The following is a 26,124-nucleotide window of genomic DNA, read 5'->3' on the forward strand; positions in this document are numbered from 1 at the left end:
TGAGCTGATCTCATTCTCTACCAACATCACACATAAAAAAAACTACAGCGAAATACTGAAAATAAAAGACTTAAAATCAAATAATGAAACACACGGTATATTAAGCTTTATTAATGTTATGTAGAATGAACATGTGCATATTTGTAATTTTAAACATTTAAATTAAAATGTAAATGCACATTTTTTTAAAGCTCATGTTTGGATTGCAAGGGTATACATATGACATTTCTGTATTTTAATTTATTTATAAAACAGGATTTGATTGAAAAAACACACACACGTTTATAATAATTGCTGTCAAACAATTGATTGCATATATATATATATATATATATATATATATATATATATATATATATATATATATATATATATATATATATACACACACACATACAAAACCAAAATATTTACATGTATATTTATATAAAATTTGCATATATATATATATATATATATATATATATATATATATATATATATATACCAATCAATGATACATCAACAAGAAATCAATGTATTTATTCATGAAGCAAAAATTTAATGACTCAGAAATGACAGTAAATAAATTTGATTCGAATGAATGCAGCAGTTTATTCTTCATCATGAAACATTAATAATCACAAATATTCTGATGATGAAAATCCAGCTTCATGTCACATCTATACATTAAAGGCACAGACGGACTTCATTAACAGTTTTATCTCATATTTTAATCTTTTAATTGGAGTTTTCAGATTTAGGTTTTATTTTAATGAAATAATTAATATTCTTTTGTTTTGGTCATTTTTTGGCAGAATAAACTCTGTACAGTTGAAGGCAAAATTTATTAATGAAATGCTGATTTTTTTCCCCAAGTATTTTCCAAATCATTAAACAATAACTTTACCCTGATTACCCTGGTGAACCTTTAAATGTCACTCAGCCGAACACTAGTGTCTTGAAGAATATCTAGTTGTGCTGTCATCATGACAGAGTAAATAAATCAGTTATTAGAGATGAGTTAGTAAAACTATTATGATTAGAAATGTGCAAGACAACAATAATAGCTGTCTTCAACTGTACACATATAAATAAACAACAGATCAACATTAAACATGTTTTATTATAATCAGAGCGATCAGCGCTCAACATCTGAATGGAGTAAATCTGCACGTTTAACACATGTAAACCTGCAGAAAACAGCAGATCTGTGTGTGTGTGTGTGTGTGTGTGTGTGTGTGTGTTTCAGACCCGCTGTGTGTTTGATTCCCTGGAGACACACACACACACAAACACACACATGTGCATTGAATGCATTGAGTGATGATCAGCGAGGGATGATTAATCATGAATATAAAGGGAGTGTGTGTGTGCGTGCGTGCGTGAGTGTGTGTGTCTACATGCTGGTGGGAAGCTTCTGTTTTCTGCTTTTGGTCGGGACGCCGGTCTGTTCATACTGCAGCTTCTCCTTCAGATATTCCTGTTTACACTCCTCGAAGAACACCGGATCCCGATAACTGCAGCCGAACACACAAAACAATAAAAAAGAAGAAGAAAAAATGTCAAAATATTGTTAATAAAGTCAAATTTAGAGGAAAAAAATTCATTTTTGGAGAAAAAAAATCCTGTTGTGTTTTGAGAAAGTGTGTTACACTTTAAGATGCTGAGAATAAACTTCTTACATTCTGAGACAAAAACAAATTGATTAAAAAACCTGTTTAGTGTAAAACTTTTATCATCTGAACATGAGTTTATTCTCAATATTTTATTTCCTTCTCTACTCTAAATTTAACGAGATCTTCAAGAAACAAAACTGTTTTGAGAAATAAATCATTTAAGAATAAAATGTAGGAAATAATGTAAAATTCAGAAAAAAACTGCTGGATTTTGAGAAAAAAAAATCTAAATAAATGTTGAGAATAAAATCTTCACATTCTGAGAAAGAAAACGTTATTTTCTGAAGTGTTTAGAGTAAATCTAGTTTCCTCTAAGTTTGATGAGTTTATTCTCAATATTTGATTTCAAACTTTTCCTCCAAATTTAAAGTGTTCTTCAATAACGTGTCATTTAGAGATTAAGGTTGTTGTGTGTTTTTTAAGAAATAAATCATTTAAGAAAAATGTCAAAATCAAATGAAGAAAGTCAAACTCAGAAAAAATAAAAATAATAATCAAACGCTCAAATAAAATCATTACAATCTGAGCAAAAAAGATTAATATTAGTGTTCTTTAAATTGAAGGTGTTCTTTAAGAAAACAAAGTGTTGGATTTTGAGGGTAAAGCTGTTTTTGTTTTGAGATATAAATCCTTAAAGAAAAATGTAAAAATCAACTGTTGGGAATAAAATCAAACTCTAAGAAAAATGAATCCTGTTGCCTTTTGAAAAATAAACAGTTGAGGAAAAACTCAAATTCAGAGAGTAAAACTTGTTTTCTACATTTATTCTCAACACTTTTTTCTCTCTAAATTGAAGGTGTTCTTCAAGAAACTGTTGAATTTTGAAAATAAAGTTGTTTTGTTTTGAGAAATAAATCCTTTTAAAAATGCCAAAATCAAATGTTGAGAATAAACCAATTCAGAGGAAAAACAAAAAAAAGTGTCTGGAGTCAAACTTTTTTCTCAGAATTTTTATCTTCAAAATATATATATATTTCAGCAGTTTGTTCTGTAAATTAAATGTTCTTCAAGAAAACAAAGTGTTGTATTTTGAGAATAAAGCTGTTGATTTGTCTAGAAATAAATCCAAATATCAAAGTAAAATGTTGAGAATAAAATCCAACTCAAACACAAAAAAGAATCCTGTTGCATTTTGAAAAATAAAATGTTGAGGAAAAACTCAATTAATTGTGAGAATATATATATATAAAAGTAGAAACGTGTTTAGAGTAAAACTTGCGGAGTTTATTCTCTACATTTGATTTTAACATTCCCTTGCTCAGAAATAAAAAAATGTGTTTAGGGAAAACCTTGTTAGATTTTGTTTGAAATATTGAAATTAAATGTTGGGGATGTGATGCTCAGAAAAAAAACGTGTTAAATTTAGGAAAAATAAAATTCACATTTTGTTTCAAACTGAAAGAACGAATCAGCTCAAAACAGCGCAAAAACAACCAATTTTCACATTTAGTGTGATACGCGTGTCCTAATAGTGTTTATAGCTGTGTGGGACACATATACGACTGTCAACAGCTCAACACGTCTGTTCACGACCCTTTAAACTAAACAAAGTCAATATTGCTGGAGAAAATGTTCAAAATTAAAGCACAAATTTGTACAATTTAAAAAATATATTGACAAAGAATGAAATGATTAAATTCAGTCAAAACCACATGCTGAGAATAAACACACACACACACACACACACACACATCTGAGGGAAAATGATAATGAGTGTGTGAATGTAGAAGAGAGAAACTCACTGCTGCGTCAAACACTCTTTCAGCGCCGCGTTCTCCTCACGACACTTGAAGACCATGAAGAAACCCGAGTCCTTACAGCAGACGTTGAACGCTGGACACACACACACACACACACACACACACACACACAATTAATTAATGCTGTTTCTCTTTTGAACACAGGAACTCATTCAGTGTGTGTGTGTGTGTGTGTGTGTGTGTGTGTGTTCATTAAGCATTAATTACACTCCTCAAAGCTCCTGCAGAAACTGACCGTCATCACCTGATATACCAGAGCGCTCCCTCACTGAAGCGGAGCAGGGCTGAGTCTGGTCAGTGTCTGGATGGGAGAGCACATGGGAACACCAGGCTGCTGTTCGCAGTATTGTTAGTGAGGCCAGCAGGGGGCGCTCAACCCGTGTTCTGTGTGAGTCCTAATGCCCCAGTGTAGTGAAGGGGACTCTATACTGCTGTTAAACCGAGCTCCTGACTCTCTGTGCTCAGTAATAACCCCATGGCACTGCTGATACAGAGTAGGGGTGTAACCCCGGTGTCCTGGCTAAACTCCCTCCATCAGCCCTTACCCATCACGACCTCCTAATCATCCCCATCCACTGAACTGGCTCCATCACTCTCTCCACTCCACCTATAGCCGGTGTGTGGTGAAGCACTGGCGCCGTTGTCCTGTGATGCCGGAGCATCATCCAAGTGGAGCTTTGGTGTGTATGACCATACAGGATAAATGCACTATATAAATACACACAACAATAATGATGAAGATGATGATGATGACGATGGTGTTCTTCATCTGTATGCAGAGCAGATCCAGCAGAAGCAATCGCTGAGAGCAGAAGTGTGAGACTAATCTCATACATATCAGCCTGATGTTGTGATGCAGAAACACTACAGCACACACACACATATACACATGCGCACACACACACACACATATATACATATATATATATATATATATATAAACACACAGACAACCCCAAATCAGAAAAAGTCGGCACAGTATAACTACAGCTAGACATATAAACTCACCGGCCACTTTATAAGGTACACCTGATTTTGCTTCATATTGTCATGATAGCATCACACAGTTGCTGCAGATTTGTCGGCTGCACATCCATGATGCCAATCTCCCGTTCCACCACATCCCAAAGCGGCTCTATTGGATTGAGCTCTGGTGACTGTGGAGGCCATTTGAGTACAGTGAACTCATCGTCATGTTCAAGAAACCAGTCTGAGATGATTGAGCTTTATGACATGCTGCGTTATCCTGCTGGAAGTAGCCATCAGAAGATGGAGACACTGTGCTCATAAAGGGATGGACATGGTCAGCAGCAATACTCAGGTAGGCTGTGGCGTTGATGCTCAATTGGTACTAATGGACCCAAAGAAAATCTCCCCCACACCATTACACCACCACCACCAGCCTGAACCGCTGATACAAGGCAGGATGATCCATGCTTTCATGTTGTTGAGGCCAAATTGTGAGCCGAGCATCTGAATGTGTCAGCAGAAATGGAGACTCATCAGAGCAGCAACGTTTCTCCAATCTTCTATTGTCCAGTTTTGGTGAGTCTGTGTGAATTGTAGCCTCAGTTTCCTGTTCTTAGCTGACAGGAGCGGCACCCGGTGTGCTCTTCTGCTGCTGTAGCCCATCCGCCTCAAGGTTGGACGTGTTGTGTGTTCAGAGATGCTCTTCTGCAGAGCTCGGTTGTAGCGAGTGCTTATTTGAGTTACTGTTGCCTTTCTATCAGATGGAACCAGTCTGGCCATTCTCCTCTGACCTCATCAACAAGGCATTTGCGCCCACAGAACTGCCGCTCACTGGATATTTCCTCTTTGTCGGAGCATTCTCTGTAAACCCTAGAGATGGTTGTGCATGAAAATCCCAGTAGATCAGCAGTTTCTGAAATACTCAGAGCAGCCCGTCTGGCAGCAACAACCATGCCACGGTCAAAGTCTCTTAAATCCCCTTTCTTCCCCATTCTGATGCTCACTTTGACCTGCAGCAGATCCTCTTGACCATGTCTACATGCCGACATGCAGTGAGCTGCTGCCCTGTGATTGGCTGATTAGACATGTGCGTTAACAAGCAGTTGGACTGGTGTACCTAATAAAGTGGCCAGTGAGTGTATACATAGTGATTTTTTTTTTCTCTTTGCCATGATGACAGTAAATAATATTTAACAACAGAAAATAAGAAAGAAGGAAAGAAACTGACAAAAACAAACAAACAGAGGAAATGCAGGAGTGACGAGATGATAAGTGTGTGTGTGTGTGTGTGTGTGTGTGTGTCTGTGTGATGAGCACGTGTGTGTGTTCAGCTGCAACTCTGCAGGATCCAGCAGACACTTTGAACAGTGCAACTAACACACACTCACATGCAGCAGACGCAGAGCTGCGGCCGACAGGAGACAGAGGTGTGAATGAACACAGCACAGGGGCTTTCCAGCACTCCCACACACACACACAGATACACACACAAACACGCATGATGCATGTGAGAAACACACCCACGCATGCTGAACACACACTCATACAAACACAAACACACACTCACATGGTCATTAGATCTTCTCTATTTAGTTATTTCAATTATTGTCTTTAATTTGATTAATTATTCATTTATTTTTTGCTGTATTTTCCCCAGATATCTCTCTTTTCTAATAGAATTTTCCTCTTTGCATTTGTATCTGAATGAAATCTCTACATTTTACATCATTTCTGTTCTTAAAACAACAAACTAAAAATAATCAATGAACTATTCAGCATTTAAAACTGAAATCTGATCTGATTTGACTGCTGGACACACACTAGATTATTTCAGAAATGCCATCTGCATTATCTTTGCCATGATGACAGCACACTACCTGACACCAGTCTTGCCGCTTATCCCAGTTGTAGGAACACAGATAATATCTGCTCTTCTAGTGGCTGATCTGGTGTCAGAAGTGTCTCTGTGAAAGGTGAAGGCCTCTAGATTTTGCTGATTTGAGCTCAATAAATCTGATCATGTCTTGATGTTGACTGATTTGATGAGGACAGTGCGCTCTGACTCTGCTCACACTAAAGTGTCATCACTGAACAGAAATAATGTCCAGTATAGAATATAAAGTCCTGCTGCAGTGGAGACAGAATGAATATTGTGTCTGACTCCATCATGAGCTTGGAGGACTGCATCCATACATCTCTGACATGACTCACATCACTGATTAATAAAGTCATCTGGAATGAAGAAGAAAGCTTCAGCAGGATCCCAGAGTTCATCAAGAGTCTTTGTGTTCATCTTCAACACCTCCTCCTTCATCAGCTCAATAATGTTGATGTCTGGTGACTGGGCTGGCCAATCCTGGAGCACTCTCTGCTTTCAGGAGCTTTGATGTGGAGGCTGAAGTATGAGCAGGAGCGCTATCCTGCTGGAGAATTGTCCCTCTCCTGTGGTTTGTAATGTAATGGGCAGCACAGATGTCTTGATACCTCAGGCTGTTGATGTTGCAGATCTCTCCATACTGAATGAACCCAAACCAGGATGTCTCCTTCACCAAACTTGACTGATTTCTGTGAGAATCTTGGTCCATGCTGGTTCCAGTAGGTCTTCTGCAGTATTGGTGATGATGCAGATCAGCAGATGATCCAGCAGAGGAATCCACCTTCTGACACTTTCACACATCATCAACTAGAAGACCAGATATTATCTGCTGCTCTTACAGCTGATCCACCACAAGACAAGTCAGGGAGTGTAGATGAAAGATAGCTAGATATTCTTCAAGACACTAGTATTCAGCTTAAAGTGACATTTATAGGCTTAATTAGGTTAATTAGGCAAGTTAGGGTCCAATTTCATTTGGAAAATATTTGAAAAACAAATCACAGGGCTGAATAATTTTTAATTTAACAGTGTATATATATATATATATATATATTAGGGATGCCACGGTTCTCAATATAATATTGAACTGTACGGTACGACCTCCACGGTTCAGTATGCACTTGTGAATTGCGGTTTTCTCGGTTTTGCTTTAAATAATTCATGTGTGTTTTATATCTCCCCGAATTGACTGTGTGTGCCTGTAAATCCATGAGCTGAGGTGAGGAAACTCCTCCCCGCGAGTAAATATCCAATCACTGTGCTCTAAAGTTAGGGGGCGCTTGACCAACATGGCGAGTGGTGGTGAAGTGAGGCAGCAGTACGAGAAAGTGCCGGCAAAGTGAGGCAACAGTACCAGCAAAGAGCTAAGAATGATGGTGATTCTATGCTCTTTAGTATGAGGAAGCGCCGGCCTCTTTCAAATCTGCGGTGTGAGGACATTTCGGTTTTGCAGGTTAGTATAAAGCCAATAAAAGAAAAAACTGTGAACAAAAAATAACTGTGTGCTGCATTGATTTACACATATAATCATGACTGCACATCTGCAGCGCATCACCCAGCAATATCACTGTCTGAAGCAGGAGAGCAGAGAAGCGAATAAAGTCCTCCAAACAGCAACAATCCCTCACTGAATCCTTCCAGCAAACAAACACAACTGGCTCTGAGAGACACATAAAATAGCAGAGGCAGTGCGGGTGTTTACTGCTGAAGATTTGCAGCCGTTTTGGGTGATTGGAGATGTGGGCTTCTGTCATCTTATAAAAGCACTCGATCTGCGTTACAGACTACAGTCTCGCATGTTTCAGCACCGAGATAATGAAGATGGTTTATTTATGTTTACTGAAGGACAAATATGTTTATCTGTAATGACCAATTCATCTTTATTAACTCCACATGTGTGTTTATTCTCCAAGTGGAGGAGTTCATGTGTTCTCCAGTTTGTACATGGGCTACAGCAGCTGTGAGATTTCAGTGCTCATTTATTATACAATACTCTAGGAACTAGTGCACTTTTCTTGGCTTTTAAGTAAAACAAAATGAGTATTGCAATAAATCCTTTTTATTTTTTTCTCCTCAACCTTTCACTGTTCCTATTGCCTATAGAATAACAAAAAACACACGTGTCAAGCCATGAGAACCAAACCGAACCAAAAGCCGTGTTAAAAAAACTGAGGTATGTATTGAACCGTGGGCTAACTGTATTGTTGCAACCCAAATATATATAAATATATATATATATATATATATATATATATATATATATATATATATATATAATATATATATATATATATATATATATATATAGAGAGAGAGAGAGAGAGAGAGAGAGAGAGAGAGAGAGAGAGCGAAAGAGAGAGAGAGATATCCTGCAGACTGCCGTGAGTTTCACATCAACACAAACATGTTTTATTAATCAGTGTTTTGTTCCTTTAATCTTCGTCAGCCTGAGATGGAAAATAAACAGTGTGTGACCGAAACTGTGGTCAGAAGAACAGATGAAGTGTGTGTGTGTGTGTGTGTGTGTGTGTGCACGCTACAGACAGCGAGACCATAATAGATGCTCAGTGTAGTAAAGTTCAGAGGAGTAAAACAGCAGATTACAGTGTGTGTGTGTGTGTGTGTGTGTGTGTGTGCAGAAATACGCTCACTGTGTTTACTGTGTTCAGAGCGCTGAGGGGCTTATTCTGATTTTCTCAGACATATCAAGGTAAGTGCACAAAGGTCTCTCTTTCACACTCACACACTTACACACATCCTATACTCCATATAGAAGGCAGAAAGTAAGCTTTTTCTCACCACTGTAACTGACAATCAGCAGTAAAAAGACAAATTTTCCAGCAGGGAAAACCAAAAACATTCAATAATGCATGATTATGTGCTGTCATGGCTTTACAATCAATAAATGTGATCATAATGGAAGTCAAAGGGGCAAAAACAGCCCCAACATCACCACAGGGGAGTCAATCTGCCCAGTGTATTGTTGAGTTTATGAAAAAGTCAAAGATTTTTCACAAAAAATCTGTCAAAATAAGATTCGTCAGCAATTTTAAAATGTATATTAGTTTAGTTTAATAATCATTAGGGGTGTAACGATACACTCAGCTCACGATACGATGTGTATCACGATATAATGTTCACGATTCGATATGTATCACGATATTTGGAATAAAAATTTAAAATTAAACTGAAATGCAAATTTTACCAAGTAAACTATTTTTTATGTATTTCTTTTGTTTCAACTTGTTAAACTGAACCTTCAAGAAAATTAATTAAACAGGCCTGTCTCTGGAAAATAAAACAATTTAAAAACTTCTTAAAAATATTATTGAAATGACAGAGACAAAATTAAGGAACAATTTAAGTAAAGGTGCAAAAAAAATAAGCTTTCTATTCAATTGAGTTTAACAGTAAGAGCTTAAGGCTTTGCTTGGTCACTTGCGTTTTTTGTGTGTGCAAATAAAATCCATTTTTCCAGGTATTTAATTCATATTTAATTAAATTAATTTAGAGATATCTCTAATTACAATTGTGACTAGTCAAAACTCATTTAGAGATATCTGCAAATATTTTTCAATGGAAGTCAATGGTGGAATATGACTAGTCATAATATATTTGCAGATATCTAGAATCTGATTTCGTACTAGTACAATTGTAATTGCAGATATCTCTAATTGTCATTCTGACTAGTCGAATTATAATTATGACTAGTCAAAATATAATTAAAGATATCTCTAAATATATTTAAGGATCGTCAGAACAAAGGTTTAAATGCTAAAACGGCTTGCCATACGGGCGCGTCTATCATAGTCCGCCCTCTGTAGTAACAGCTCGCGGTCAGCTCACGTCATGTGTGATTTTGCGGCGGGAACATTATATGAAGACAGAATGATATTTTAGGGTGAATTGTGCCTTATAAATACAGTATGTGACTCTTTCAACACCATTAGGAGGTATCCATGTCGCTGTGCAAAGTATGTAAATCACTGTGAAGACTTTAAAACTTAGGATGTTTGACCCAGTATGCGTGTCAAAAAGCGGACGAGTCTAAAGCAATGACTGGACAACCCAAATGTTGCCAGACGTCCGATTTTGAGAGGATGGGCCATCCTCTATTTCAGCTCCACTCATCTTGGTCTGCTAACATTACTGCTGCTGCAATCTGAACTCAAGACAGCAGGTGGAACGTAGCTCACGTGCAAACAGCTCAACTAATAAGAGAAAACGGACGTCATATCGTAATCAAATCGTCATAACCCCACGATGCATATCGAGACATTTTTGCATCGCAATAAATCGTACAACGATAAATCGTTACACCCCTATTAATCATATATTAATAACTGTAATTTTCCAAATGGGAAAAGGTTGGTTTGTTGGTTGTACACTGAGAGTGCTTTCACACCTGCCTTATTTAGTTGGATTGAATCGCACTAGAGTTCGCTTTCCCTTTTGGTGCGGCTGGTTTGGGCAGGTGAGAATGCAGCAGGCGCACTCGAGTGCGCACCAAAAGCGGACCAAATAAGCATACCGAGACCTGCTTGAAGAGGTGGTCTCGGTACATTTTCACACGAACCTCTGGAGCGGTTCGTTTGTGGTGAGAATATGATCCGAACTAAAACAGGTCCAACCGCAAAAAGTACTGCGCCTTCTGGACTAATCCAGCTGCCGTAAGCCGATGCGCAGTGCATTATGGGATATGGAGGAAAATATTTGTTGACAGCGCTTTATTAACAGAGAGAGAGAGAGAGAGGGGAAAACATTACCTGATGGATTATTGATAATATTTACAAGATGAGCATGTCACAGTTTAGCTAAATTAATTCACGCCTCCTCCTGAAGTGACGAGCGATGCATTAAACACTGTTTTCCAGCCGCGGCCGCACTTCATTCTCGAAATGTAGAGTTTGTCTAAAGCAGGGATACAATCAGCAGCACAATCATCCCTCCATAGTAAAAACCACATGTTGTGTCTGCCGGTTTTGTTTACCTGCAGGAGTTCATTGGCATTTTCCCGCACGTGAATTCTGACCAATCAATAAGCAGTTTAGGAAATATGTTCAACAACATCCGGCCAATGAGAGAAGTGGATTTTGTCAGATGACTGCATGTTGGTTCGTTTTAACTGGTTTGGACCAAAGCCAGCAGTGTGGTGTGAAAACGACCCAAAGACGGCAGAAAATGCAACAATGCATCATTTATTTCCCTTGGTCCAGACCAAATGAAGTGAGCTACAGATGTGAACGCGCCCTAAATCATTAATAGCCTGTTTGTTGAGTTTATGATCCCGACAGCACAGAGGCGATCAGCAAGCGTGATTAATTGTTTTATTTGGGTTCAAGCCTCCTTCATTAACACAGAGGATGCGGGCTTTATGACTTGTGCTGCAGGCAGTCCCCAGGGGGCGATCTAACGGCCGAGACCTTCACTTAAAAGCAGCCGTGCAGCACACTTGCGTGAGGTGCACAGGGCGCATAAGCAGTGCGTAAAACACTCGTGGCTGTTAGTAAACCATTCAACAGATGCCCCTCTCAATGCAAAAAGCGTGTGATCAGCCTCCTATACAGCCAAACTTTATAATATATAATAATATTTTTTAATCGTTTAACTGACACCATTAAATAGTTAAAAATGCACCCCTTCGATTAACACCCCATTCACATATGGCTTCAGCGTCAACACTTGACTGAAGTTGGGGCCAATGAAATTCAGTCAGCAATAGGCCACTGTCTAGCTGGTGTATTTGCATACAGTGATCTGATTGGCTGATGCTTCCATCAGCACTTAAAAAGTTGAGCTAGTCCCAATTTCTGCAGTGAGCAACACCTCTGAAGTGGCGCTGACGGATCCACAATGCAGTTCGGCAACGCCTGACGTCACCCATTCAAAGTGAATGGGAAGCGTTGACGCTGACGCCCCGTGTGAATGTGGCGTAAGGGTTAATTGGTTATTTTGAGCATCCCTACAGCCAACAGCTCAACAAATGTGTTTTGGTGTTTCATGACCCTTTAATCGCACGTTCACACCGAAAGCAGCGAGAGCGTCAAAGTAGCAGGAAGTCATTCATTTTCAATCAGAGCCAGCGGCGATAAGCAGCGAGGAGCAGCGCAGCACGTCTTCGCCGGTGTGGGCGTGGAGGAGAGCTGAAATCAAGTCAACTTTATGGTAATGAGCTATGACGCGGTTTGGCGGCAACCAATCAGAATGAAGAAGTCCAGCGCTTGAGAGGAGTTCAGAGAACACAGCCCTGTGAACTTTGGTTCCGAACACCGCTTTCCAGGGGTTTGATTATTGCGCTCGCTGATTCCAATTCCAATTATTTGCAATGTTTTCTTACATTTACATTTAGTCATTTAGCAGACGCTTTTATCCAAAGCGACTTACAAATGAGGACAAGGAAGCAACTTACACAACTATAAGAGCAACAATGAAGAAGTGCTGTAGGCAAGTTTCAGGTCTGTAAAGTCTAAAAAGAAAAGTATTAGTACAATTTTTTTCTTTTCTTTTTTTTGGGGGGGGTAAGTTAGTGTGATATCCAGAGAAGCAATTACAGATTAGGAAGTGAAATGGAGCCTAAATAGTTGAGTTTTTAGTCGTTTCTTACAGGAACATTCATTAAATAAGCTACCGGTGAGTTTCTGATGTGCATTGATGATATATAATTATCTTTTAAAAAGCGGGAATCTCACGCAACAGCTCAAAACAGTACAGCTGCTTCAGGACATTACAGACATATGGACACATTAAGCCACACCACATGCTACTTGATCTTCCATGTTTAAATGAATTTTATAAGAAGTGCGTGACGTTTTCACGCTAGAAAGCATGTTGTATGCAGGAATGTAACTGATATGCTGCAACGGCACCTTTGAATACCAGATCAATGTAGTGAATTTTGACGCTCTCGCTGCCGGAGCTCAAGGCAGACAGCGTTGTCGCCAGGGCGGCCAGAGCGACCTTTCGGTGTGAACGCACAGTTAAGCCTGGTTTATACTTCTGCGTCAAGTGACCGGCGTAACCCACGTCGCATGCAACGCGCGTAGCTGTGCATTTATACTTCTGCGCACTGTCTCTGTTAATGCTCCTCTGTGTTGAGCTCTTCGCTGGTGTTTTGCTTTTCCTGAACACTTCCTGAATGTACAAGTGGCTCAAACTCGCTCATTTTGAGGCAGGAACCGGCGGACGTTCAACAACTTTAACCATGAGGTAAACACAGAACAAAACTTTCCATCCGGAGCTCCTTCACAGGACTCCACACTTGTAAACAATCGCTTCATCGGGCTCGCGCCATTCGCGCGGCTCTCGTTCCTGCCCAGACTCGTCAGCGCTACCAAGCCGACCAATCACAGAGCTTGCGGTACGCGTCGTTGCGACGTGTAGTTACATTTTTTGAGAGGTGCACGCGTGCATTTGACGCAGAAGTATAAATCAGCCTTAATGAACATGACATCATTTTCCCCAACGTTCCATTGTACACTGAAAGTCCTCCTAACTCTGCCAGTGTCCACAGCCTCCACAGAGCGGCCTTTCAACATATTGAGGCGCCTGAAGACTGTTTTACACAACACAACGATGGACTAGAGGCTCACTGGACTTTATGAACATTCATCCTGACATTAAACTCAACAACGAGGAAGAGCTTAAACAGATGCAGACCACTGGGCGGAGGAAGACCTTAAACTGCTAATAGGTGAGGAAGGTTTCGTTGCAATAATGAACTGTTCGTCAGTATTTTCTGTCACTGTTTTTGTATTTTCAGTTTGTCCGTGCTTTGGTGCTGGTGTGGGTATGTTTCGGGGGGGCATTGCTGCTAGATCTGTGCACACTTTGGAATAAAATCCTGTTGGTGCCCCTGTATACATGCGTATGTATGAATATAAATGAGTGTGTGTATGCGTGTGTGTGTATGTATGTAAAGTGAGTGAGTGATGTGTGTGTGTGTATGTCCCCATACCGTCCACCTGCTGAACACATCTCTCCTTGGCCTTCTCTCTCATCATCTTTGGGATCAGCACGTCTCTCTCCACATGCCTCAGGTGCGGCTCTTCTGCTCAACAAAAACACCACAGTGTCACACACGCACACACACACACACACACTCAAACACTCACTTTAGTTTTACTGCAGTAAACTGTGCTGTTCATTCATTCATTTTCTTTTCGGATTAGTCCATTTATTGATCAGGGGTCGCCACAGAGGAATGAACCACCAACTTATAAAGCATATGTTTTACGCAGCGAATGCCATTCCAACTGCAACCCATCACCGGGAAACACCCATACACTCTCATTCACACACATACACTACTGACAATTTTAGCCTACCCAATTCCCCTATAGCGCATGTGTTTAGACTGTGGGGGAAACCCACGCCAACATGACAACTGACAACCTGTGAGTTTAAACTTGAACTCTGAGTTGATTTACCGAGAGGTTAAAAACTCAGCCCAGGTGTCAGAAACTCTTGTATGATCAGTGAAATCACTCTGGGTAAACTTTAGTCAAATATAATTCTACCTTTGTTCATATCTCAGACACCTTTGGGCCTGAATGCTGTTAATAAACACGTTTCTGTTCATCTGTTGAACCAAACACTACATCATCAGACTGTGAGCACTTCCATCATCTGAAAGAGAATGACGATGGGTTTCCCATAACCCTTTTACAGGAATATTTTAAACAACAAAGTGGATTTTCCATAACTTTTCACAGTAATTCTGCTAATACAGTGGTTCACTTTTTTCACCAAATACCACCTCAGAAAAAAAGTGTCTCTCCATATACCACAATAATGACCAGTACTAAAAATAGAGTAGCATAGTTGGCCAAATTAAGCAGCTACAGCACTGCACAGTTCCAAAACGAGAATCATATTCATATTTATACAATATTTGATAGATTTTGAAAGATATCTTGCATGCAGGGGCAAAGCAGTGGCGCAGTAGGTAGTGCTGTCGCCTCACAGCAAGAAGGTCGCTGGTTCGAGCCTCGGCTCAGTTGCCGTTTCTGCATGGAGTTTGCATGTTCTCCCTGCGTTCGCGTGGGTTTCCTCCGGGTGCTCCGGTTTCCCCCACAGTCCAAACACATGCGGTACAGGTGAATTGGGTAGGCTAAATTATCCGTAGTGTATGAGTGTGAGTGTGTGAATGTGTGTGTGGATGTTTCCCAGAGATGGGTTGCAGCTGGAAGGGCATCCGCTGTGTAAAAACTTGCTGGATAAGTTGGCGGTTCATTCCGCTGTGGCGACCCCGTATTAATAAAGGGACTAAGCCGACAAGAAAATGAATGAATGAATGTTGCATGCACATATGACATATTTGTAAAACTTTTTGAAATCTAAACATTAACCTGTATGTAGATTGGTGGGGAAAAGCTGACATAACATTGCTGCACTGTAAGTTTTATTTTTGGAGAAAATTAAAAAAGCACTGCAGTGTTTGGGTGTTCTGTGTTTGTCTGAGATAATCAGTCTATCAAAATGATATTCCATACGAAATATGAAGCTGATGAAGTGGGTTTTTGTCACGTGACTCGCCGTGCTGCATTCTGAAAAGTTAAGTTGTTTTTAACTAGGCACTCCTGGAATATGCAAGCGCATCGTGCTGCAATTCTTACTCATTTTGCTGGCTTGTGGGTTCAATTTTTGCCCCTCAAGTGACCATGATGTAACAAGAGAATACTGTAATTTTTCCAAATAAAAGATTTTTCAAAATAAATGATTATTCAGACTCACATAATGAATAAAACGGAAATAATTAATCATTTTTAGTGCAGCCTGGTACCAATTGATCTATAGACCAGTGCTGGTCTGTGGCCCGAGGGTTGGGGACCACTGCTCTAGCGCAGAGGTTCTCAAAGTGGGGGTCGGGACCCCCCGAGGGCTCGCGGGACAATGAAGGGGGGGTCGCCTGGTGATTTTTAAAAATCGATTAATTTTTATTAAACCTTAAGACTTACTGTATTTTATCAATAACTTACTGAAGAGAAAAAAATAGTCGTTTATAGTTACTATAAACTATATAGTTACTATAGTAGCTTATAGTTACTAGTTCTATTGGATTGCGACTTCTCGGGTAATTACATTATACTAAAGACACAACAATACTGTCAGATGCAGCAGATTTTGTAACACCAGGTTAAACTTTCTAGCCCATTTACAGCACTGACATACATAAAAAAACAAAGAATAGACTTGGGTCTATTGGTGTGTGTGTGTGCATCATTGCATACAAGGTTTCTGTATTTATAACCACCACCTCAGAGAATATTGGGGGTCACGAGTCTCTGGCATTGTCATTTTGGGGGTCGCGGGCTGAAAAGTTTGGGAAGCCCTGCTCTAGTGCATATCTGCTCTGCAAACACCACACACCTCCTTAGTTCTGCGTCAATTGGATTGATTTTTAGCAGCTGATGCACTAAAGTAAACATTTTAAGCACATCGCTTTTATCGTAGGCTTTAGAGAACAGCCAATTCTGATCAGATTGGAGTTATCGTACACATCATATGATTAAAATTGTATTTTTCTTTTATTACTCAGTGATTCCTCCGTGTACCACTGGAAGTAAGCCTGCGTTGTACACAGTTTGAGAACCACTGTGCTAATATATTGTTAAATAAATATGATGGTTTGATGGCTACATTTTGGACTGCATGTGATAGATCACTACAGGAACCACATTATTAGATTAAATATTAGCAGAAAGTGATTTACACATTAATGTATTGATGAGAAGCTGCTGCTGCTGATCAGACACACTATGGTTTAGTTGAAAATCAGGACAGTGTTATAAAATAAGTATGTTTTGATCTCATTATAGTGATTTATATTCAGAATAACTCCTGGTATGGCAGTCTGTCTCTACAGTAATGTGTGGATCAGTAAACTGGATTATATCGCTAGAGAAACTCCTGTCATTTCTGAGCAGTAAACACACTGTACTGTAGCTCAGCACACACACATTCACAACAAACAAGTCTGGCGGAAATGAAAGTCTTCCTCTACCTGCTTTAGGCGGATCCATGTACACTGAAGGTAATGATAATGTAGTATCTTTATTATTTAATATTACAAAACATCGGTGTGTGTATCCAATGTGACCCTGCGCGGCGTGTTTAGCTGGAAACTCACTCACTTCCGGTGACGCCGCTAGCGCTTCTGGTCAGTGTAGTTCTGAGAGCTCAAGCTGAACTACAAACCGGCTGAACTGAAGTTGTTTTGATTTTATTTTGAACAACTTGTGTAAACAGACGTAAATGGTTTAAATCAATACTAGTAAACACGATTTTGGCATTTTATAAATTGTGTGTTTTTAAATGTACTTTATTTATAAGCAGACAACCTGCTTACATGTATTCCTGTGATGGTCAGCATTATTTTAAGCATCATTATTTAAATTTGTATTAACATTCATTTTCTTTTCGGCTTAGTCTCTTTATTAATCAGGGGTCGCCACAGCGGAATGAACCGCCAACTTATCCAGCAAGTTTTTTTACGCAGCGGATGCCCTTCCAGCTGCAACCCAACACTGGGAAACACCCACACATTCTCTCTCTCACACACACACACACACACATACACACACTCACACACACTAATACACTATGGGCAATTTAGCCTTCCCAATTCCCCTATAGCGCATGTGTTTGGACTGTGGGGGAAACTGGAGCACCCGGAGGAAACCCCCACCAACACGGGGAGAACATGCAAACTCCACACAGAAACACCAACTGACCCAGCGACCTTCTTCCTGTGAGGCCATCGTGCTACCCACTGCGCCACCTTGATACAGGGTGAATTGGGTAGGCTAAATTGTCCGTAGTGTATGAGTTTTATTGAGAGTGTGTGAACGTTTCTCAGTGATGGGTTGCAGCTGGAAGGGTGTAAAACATATGCTGGATAAGTTGGCGGTTCATTCCACTGTGGCAATCCTGGATTAATAAAGGGACTAAGCCGAAAAGAAAATGAATGAATGAATGAATGGATGATACATGTGTGTGTGTGTGTGTGTGTGTGTGTGTGATACATCTTTGTTTCTTTTAGCATGAGAAATGGTGCAGACACAGTGTGTAAGTACATACTGCATGTGAGAGAAAAAGTGTGTGTGTGTTAGAGTGTGGATAAAAGAGTGAGAGTGTGTGTGTGTGTGTGTGTGTGTCTGACACATCTGTGTTTCTTTTAGCATGAGAAAAGGTGAAGACACAATGTGTGTGTGTGTGTGTGTGTGTGTGTCTGACACTGTCGGTGTTTCTCACACCTGCAGCAGTATCTGAGGACAGAGTGTCTCAAACAGCAGACCACAGACACACACACACACACACACAGATTTACCTGAAACACACACTGCTTCAGACACTCAGATCAATAAGTGTGTCTAATGTGTGCTCTTCATCTGTGTGTGTTAGTCTGATGTTAGTTTGTTTGTGAACGTTCAGAGAGCATCAAAACAACATTAATCAATCACAGCAGCAAAGATGAACACAGTCACTTCACAGCGTCCAGGGCAGCTGTATAAAAGGCTCAAATCATTACAATACTAATCTGGAAAAGATAAGGGGCCCTATCATACACCCGGCGCAATGCGGCGCAAGGCGCGGCGCAAATGCTATTTACTAGTTTCAGCTTGGCACAAGTGTTGTTTTGCAGCACGCTGTTTAAATAGCAAATGCATTAGCGCTCATATGTGCGCCCATAGGCGTTCTGGTTTAAAAAGGAAGGCGTTCTGAGGCGGACCGCTGGCGCGTTGCTATTTTGAGAAACTATAATAGATTTTTCATTAGACCAAAACTAACCCGGTCTAAACTCCAGCACAGAGCTGCGCCTCGCTTACACACTGCTTAATACACACAAGATGTAGAGTATGGCAAGCCGTTTTGACTTTTATTCCTTCTCAGGGTATGTATTCTTGATATCAACAATTCAATTTGAATGGAAGCCTATGGTGACTTTTTACTAGTGGAAATGCAATTGTTGATATCAAAAATTATAGTTTTTATTGGTGGAAATGCAATTGTTGATGTCAAAAATTCAGTTGTTGGTATCAAAAATGTAAATTTGTCATTACTATGCATATTTATGAATTTATATTTGCACATATCCAAAAAGCAATTTGTGAGATCTGAAATAACAATTATTACTAGTGAAAATTGAATTGTTGATATTATAAATGTAATTTTTGATATCAACAATTACATTTTTGATATCAAGAATGTTTATTGTTGATATCAAAAATTGAATTGTTGATATGAAGAATACATATCCTGAGAAGGAATAAAAGTCAAAACGGCTTGCCATATGTAGAGCAATACACAAATATCTTTACATATGAAAAAATTAAAATATTAAGGATATATACAGGATATAATAAGAATATATATATAGGATATAAATATAAAGGATTAAAATATTATAAAATATATTATTTTCTAGCCAACATAAATATGAAAAGTCACTGCTGTCATGTCTTCTTCATCTCAGGAGGCTTTTTCAGTTCATTCATAACAATTTGCTTTTGTATAATGTTATTATTATTAGCAGTATTATTTATTATATCCACATTTATATTTGTTTTATTAAAAACAAGCTTAGATTTGTCCACCTGTCAGGTTTTAGACCATATGGGGCACAGCATGTGTTTTAGGATATAACTCAGGTTTTTGAACACACTTCATTATTATTGTTCATTTATTCGTTTGCTGGAAATTAGAAATGAATTTTTTAAACAAAAAATTTTTTGCGCTTAACAATTGAAAAGAATTATTTATAGGCTAATTGATGTCTGTGTGTAAAGGTTTCCCTATCCACAAGAGCGAAAGTGAAAGTAGATCCATTATCTCTCATTCTTGTGCGGTAGATGCTCTGTTTAACTGTTTTCTGTGAACTGTTTGCTTGTGAAATGCTCAGTTTTTCCACTTACACTTACTTTGCGTCCTGTAAATAGCAGATGCGCTTATGGCGCAACGCAGCTGGCTCTTAAAGGGAATGGGAGATGAGACTGGTTTATTCTCAAAACACACCTATAACTCATTAAGAAAATAAACTCAACCCTTTTGGACCATGCACCATGGCGCAAAGCGGATTTTCCCGTCCTTACATTAGCAAAAATGCATTCTGACACGCCCTGAAAGCGTTTGCGCCCTGCGTTTTGCGCATGGACCGTCAAAATAGACCCCAAGGTGTGTGTGTTGGGTGGACAATACAGCTGTTCATCTATTATAGATAACAATATCTAAAAATCTATTAAAATATTGATTATATTTTATTCACTCATTTCCTTCGACTTAGTCTGTTTACTTATCAGAGGTCGCCACAGCGGAATGAACCGCCGACTAATGCAGCATGTTTTACACAGCGGAAGCCCTTCCAGCTGCAACCCAATACTGTTTGCCGCAGCAGTCCTGACTGAGCCCACGTGCTGATCTGGCTTATAGATGAATGAGGACTTTTGATGCAGCGCCCCCTGTGGGGTCGGAGGTCACGCTTGTTCAGCTTAGGCTTGCACTCTTGTCCTTTACTCACTGAAACTCCTCCAGATTCCTTCAATCTTTAATGCTGTTCTGCACTGTTGAAGGTGAAATATCCTCATGTCCTCCTCTCTTTCTCTGAGGATCATTGTGTTTACACATTTCACTCATTTTCTCTCCTATTTGTTGTCAAACTGGCGATCCTCGACCCATCTCTGCTCCTAAAGGACTAGAGCTTTACTGATGCTGCTTTTGTAGCAGATCATAATCACAATCACCTGCTGACATCACCTGTGTCACATCACATCACCTGATCACTGCCCTAAACTGCTCCTGTCTCTGTTTCTGGAGTGTTCTGTGGCTCTGAATGACAGGAGAGGATGGAGATTTACACATGAAGTGAAGTCGACCAGACAAACATCTAATATTGTGTGTTCATAATGTCTGCGATCAAATACAAGACAGAGTACATTTACAAATCACTACTTTCCTTGTGTGTGTGTGTGTGTGTGTGTGTGTGTGTGTGTGTGTGTGTAATTATCAGAGTCTGTCAGCAGGACAGATCAGCACACCTGAAGCACCTGTGTGTCCATCTGACACCATCAGGCAGAGGCTGAGGAGGAGGATTTAATAACATCACATCACATCCATTCATCAGTTCATCCATTCATCAGTTCATCCATTCATCAGTTCATCTGTCCATCTGCTCATCCCTCCATCCGTCATCTTTCCGTTCATCCATTGTTTTGTTTGTTTCTTGGTTTGCTGAAGTGGTTTTCGCTCCTCACTCTGAGACTCTGGCAGAGGAAGATTAGCAGAGTTAAACCCTCTTACTGTACGGGTGAGTGACCCGCCAACTGTGACCACACACACACACCTCATACTGACCACACACACACACACCTTATACTGACCACACACACAAACACAGACACAACCACAAATACACCTCATACTAACCACACACACACATCTCATACAGATCACACACATCCTACTGACCGACCACACACACACACACACACACGCACGCATGCTTACGCACACACACACACACACACACACACACACACACACACACACACCTCATACTAACCACACACACACACACACACACACACACCTCATACTAACCACACACACACATCTCATACAGATCACACACATCCTACTGACCACACACACACACACGCGCACACACACACACGCATACACGCACGCACGCACGCACGCACACACACACACACACACACACACACACACACATCCCATACTAACCACACACACACACACATCTCATACTGAACACACACACACTTCATACTGACCACACACACACACCTCATACTAACCACACACACGTCTCATACAGATCACACACATCCTACTGACCACACACACACACACACACCTCATACTAATCACGCACGCACACACACACACACACACACACACACACATTGGTTTTTGTGAAAAGTGGGGACATTACATAGGTTTATCCAAACCGTATATTGTATTGCCCTCACCCCCCACCCCCACCCCTAAACCCAACCATCACTGTAGACTGTGTGCAGCTTTACTCTCTGATTAAACTCATTCTGTAGGATTTATAAGCATTTTAAGAAATGAGGACGTCACCAATGCACTCATATTTCACCTCCTTTTTGTAATACCTGTGTCATACCCATGTCATTATACAGATCTGTGTCCTGATATGTCACAAAAACACGAACACACACACACACACACACACACTGACAGACACACGCACACACACGCACACACACACACACACTTACCTCATACTAACCACACCCACGTCATTTTTAGAAAATAGTGCACATAACTGAATAATGCAGAATATGAAGTCAGCCAATCAGAATCAAGCATTCAACAGCAGCCGCCTATAGTATGCAGTCTACATGAAGTGTTCAGATGCAGAACCCTCTAAATCCATCAGACCGGTTTTCTTGTAACTGAGCATTTTCTATCAGGCTCCTCTGATTAGCTTCAGCAGTGTCATTTCATATGTATTGATGAGGTTATCAGCTGGTAAATAAAATACCTCTTACGAAGTGAAGTTTATTCATAAAGTAATTTGGAGAGGATCACGTGATTATGATTGAACACGGCTGGTTCTGCATCAGCATGTATGATCCACCAATCAGGCCAGTCCTAACCTACTATAAAGAGCCAGAGTTTCTCACGACAGTCATCTTCCATTTGAAGAATCCCCCTTCCACCCCTACCTCCCCTAGCCCAGTGGTTAGCGCTGTCGCCTCACAGCAAACCTACGCCCAGAACTCCGAAATGCATGGAGCCACGCAAAAGGTAAGAGCAATAATTCTGATTAAAGCGATAATGTGGAGAATATTGATCTTGTGTTGAGCCCAGTGAGCTTTTCATCAAAAAAATAGAGTGTTATTTTGTGATATCGCTTTGACTCACACGCTGAAAATAACCGACGTACAACAAGAAACTGAGGATATGATCGTGACACAATGCTGTCAATCCATATTGGTGGGCGGGGGGACCGCACTACTACGTAAAGTTGCGGTCGGTTTGAAAACCTCTCCAATTGGTCCACTGTTTTTTTGTTGTTAAATTGAAAAAAAAAAGGACTGTGTGTGTTTATATCAGCCCAAAATGACAGTCTATACACCATACTTGCACACATGTCTGTCCAAACTGCTTGAAAAGTAGATTTTTCACCATAGGTGCCCTTTAAACATTTCTTAGCAGTGGACAATTAGGAGAAGGACCATGTTGCCTTTGTTCATTTTATCCCCTAGCTCAATGATCCTCAACCACTGGTCTGTAGATCAATTGGTACCGGGCCGCACAAGAAATCATTAATTATTTTCGTTTTATTTATTATTTGAGCCTTTTTCTATTATAAAAGTCTTTTATTTTGAAAAATGACCGTACTCTCTCGATTACATCTCGGTCATTTAAGCACCCAAAATTTAACCCACGAGCAGCAAAAGGAGTAAGAAACAGACGTCTTTGAGAAGTTTCTTTGCTAGGGGTAAAAGACGGACCAGCGAACTCCCAAGATATGGATCCGCAACCCATTTGTCAACACATCAGATGAATCCAGCATGGCTGTGGAAGAAGATCAAGGGGCTGTTCGCATATCGCATATTTCTAGAGTTTGCACAAGTTTGTTGTTTACAATGGAGGTTCGCGGCTTGTGCACACAAGCGGTGTGACGCGCTCGCACCAATGAACCCCGGGCCGCGAGCGCACTGCAAGTCATATGACAAAAATTGACCGATTAGCTTTAGCTTGTGTTGAATTTCAGTAAGACTAATTTTCTTAGACAAACGCAGAATACACAAAGACTGCAGTGCAGTGCTTACTCCATTAATGAAATCTGTATCAGAGTGACAGCAACGTTTCGTCAGCTTGTAGTCCTCTGAGAAAATGGTTGATGGTCGCTCCATGGTGCATTTGCTATTTACATGGTGGACTTTGTAAGAGTAAAAACTGAACGCTTCTGTTACGGCCCAAACTCACTACTGGCTCGAATAACAACAACATTCAAGGTTTGAGCTGAACATATGGAAGACACAGACGTTTGAATGGTTAAATTACTGTTCCGTCAATATGTTTAATTTTCCATAAATCATAAGTTTTGAAAAGAGACAAAACATTAACAAAATCAAGTAGACAGGTAGGGAAGCTAAGGTAAACAGGTCTCTGACTGTACTGTTTTAAACGGACAGATCTTACCTAAACTCCTGTGAAAGGAATAAAAATAGGTGAGTCTTCCAGGCCACTGCTTACCTTCGCTAAACTAAATAAATAACAAAACGTGACTATGAAAAATAAACCCCTACCTGCTACAAAACAAAGTGTCAAAATAAACAAACTAGTTAACACATTACGAACTAAGAATCAAAAGAGCGAGAGACTGCAAGATAGAGAGAGAGAGACAAAGGCGCCATTGCTGTCAGCCTTATATAGTGGGAATCCCCAGTGGCGTCACGGGCATCATCCAATCCTGGATAAGGGGGAAACACTCCTCCTAGAACTCGATCGCAAGCACAAACCAGCAATAAATAAATAGATTAATTCAAATAACACAGACCCACGTAACAGCTTCACTAGTGAGAAAACAGTTAAACAGAGCATCTGCAGCGCGTGGATAAAGAACGAGTCTCCTCCATTCAGACTCTTTACTTTCTCTTTACTTTGGTGGAGTGAGGAAACGGTGGAAACTCACTCCACTGAACACGCACATATTTAATCTCCTTTGTTAGGCACAAAGATTCTTGTCAAAACTATTTCTGATTTCAGCTCTAATCTCCAGCAAAGGAATGAGTGAAGAATAATAATGAGGTGTGGTCAGAAAACTATGTATGGATCTGATGATTAATGCACAGGTGTAGGAATAAGCGTTGTCGACACACACAGAAAACACTGACCACACACACACACACACCGACGCAGGTGTAAGAGTAAGCGGTGTTGAGAGCGTGTCCTGTATAGCGGAGCAGGTTGTGTTGTTTGGCTCTGGCGTCCCGGCGCTGTCAGGATTCATTTCCTCTCAAGCAGACAGAGGAGCTGCACTGTGCTGCAATCTGCGCTCGCAACCCTCCACACCACTGATTAATTACTATTACATTAGGAGTAATCAAGCAGAAGAGCAGCAGGAGGAGGAGCCAGCATAAACACACACACACACACACACACATGCATGCACACACGCGCACACACACACACGCACGCACACACGCAAGCATACATACACAAACATACAGTACATACACACACATGCACACACTTATGCATACACACACTCCTACATACACACTTGTGCATATGCACAAACATGCATGCATACACACATACATACACACACACATGCATGCAAACACTCGTGCATACATACACACATGACATAAACACAAACACAAATGCGCACACACTCATGCACACACACACATAAACCCACACACACACACACCTGAACATACACTGATGTATGCACATGCATGCACACACACATGCATACACACACATGAACACAATCATGCACGCATAAGCCTGCATACACACACACACACACACACACACATGCATGCAAAAGCACACATGCATACACACACATACACCCACGTACACATGGAGACACACACACACACACACACACATTCACACATGCAGTTGGGTTAAAAAAATTTGTGTGTGCGTGTGTGTGTGTCGTGCTCATACAGTTCCTCTTATGGACAGTGGATCAAGGCCTGTGGTCAGTGATGTCTCCTTCACTCAGCACAGCCCTGGAGCCACACACACACACACACACACACACACACACACACACACACACACACACACACACACACACACATACACACACACACTGATATCAGTGTAAGAGCTGTTTCCAGGAAAA

The 26,124-nt window shown here is 40.3% G+C and overlaps 1 protein-coding gene across 1 annotated transcript; it reads right to left on the minus strand.

Annotated features, from left to right (window-relative positions):
- Nucleotides 1-569: 569 nt before the first annotated feature.
- cmc1 (C-x(9)-C motif containing 1) lies at nucleotides 570-17,415 on the minus strand. The gene is made up of 4 exons (NM_213326.2): nucleotides 17,266-17,415; nucleotides 14,218-14,310; nucleotides 3,401-3,491; nucleotides 570-1,499 (listed from the first exon to the last, which is right to left on the minus strand). The coding sequence occupies exons 1-4, from the start codon at nucleotides 17,282-17,284 to the stop codon at nucleotides 1,379-1,381; spliced, it is 324 nt and encodes a 107-aa protein (NP_998491.2). The 5' UTR covers nucleotides 17,285-17,415; the 3' UTR covers nucleotides 570-1,378.
- Between the last annotated feature and the right edge of the window lie 8,709 nt (nucleotides 17,416-26,124).

Source organism: Danio rerio, chromosome 16 (assembly GCF_052040795.2).
Source record: "Danio rerio strain M-AB ecotype USA chromosome 16, GRCz13ab, whole genome shotgun sequence".
Lineage (NCBI taxonomy): Eukaryota > Metazoa > Chordata > Actinopteri > Cypriniformes > Danionidae > Danio > Danio rerio.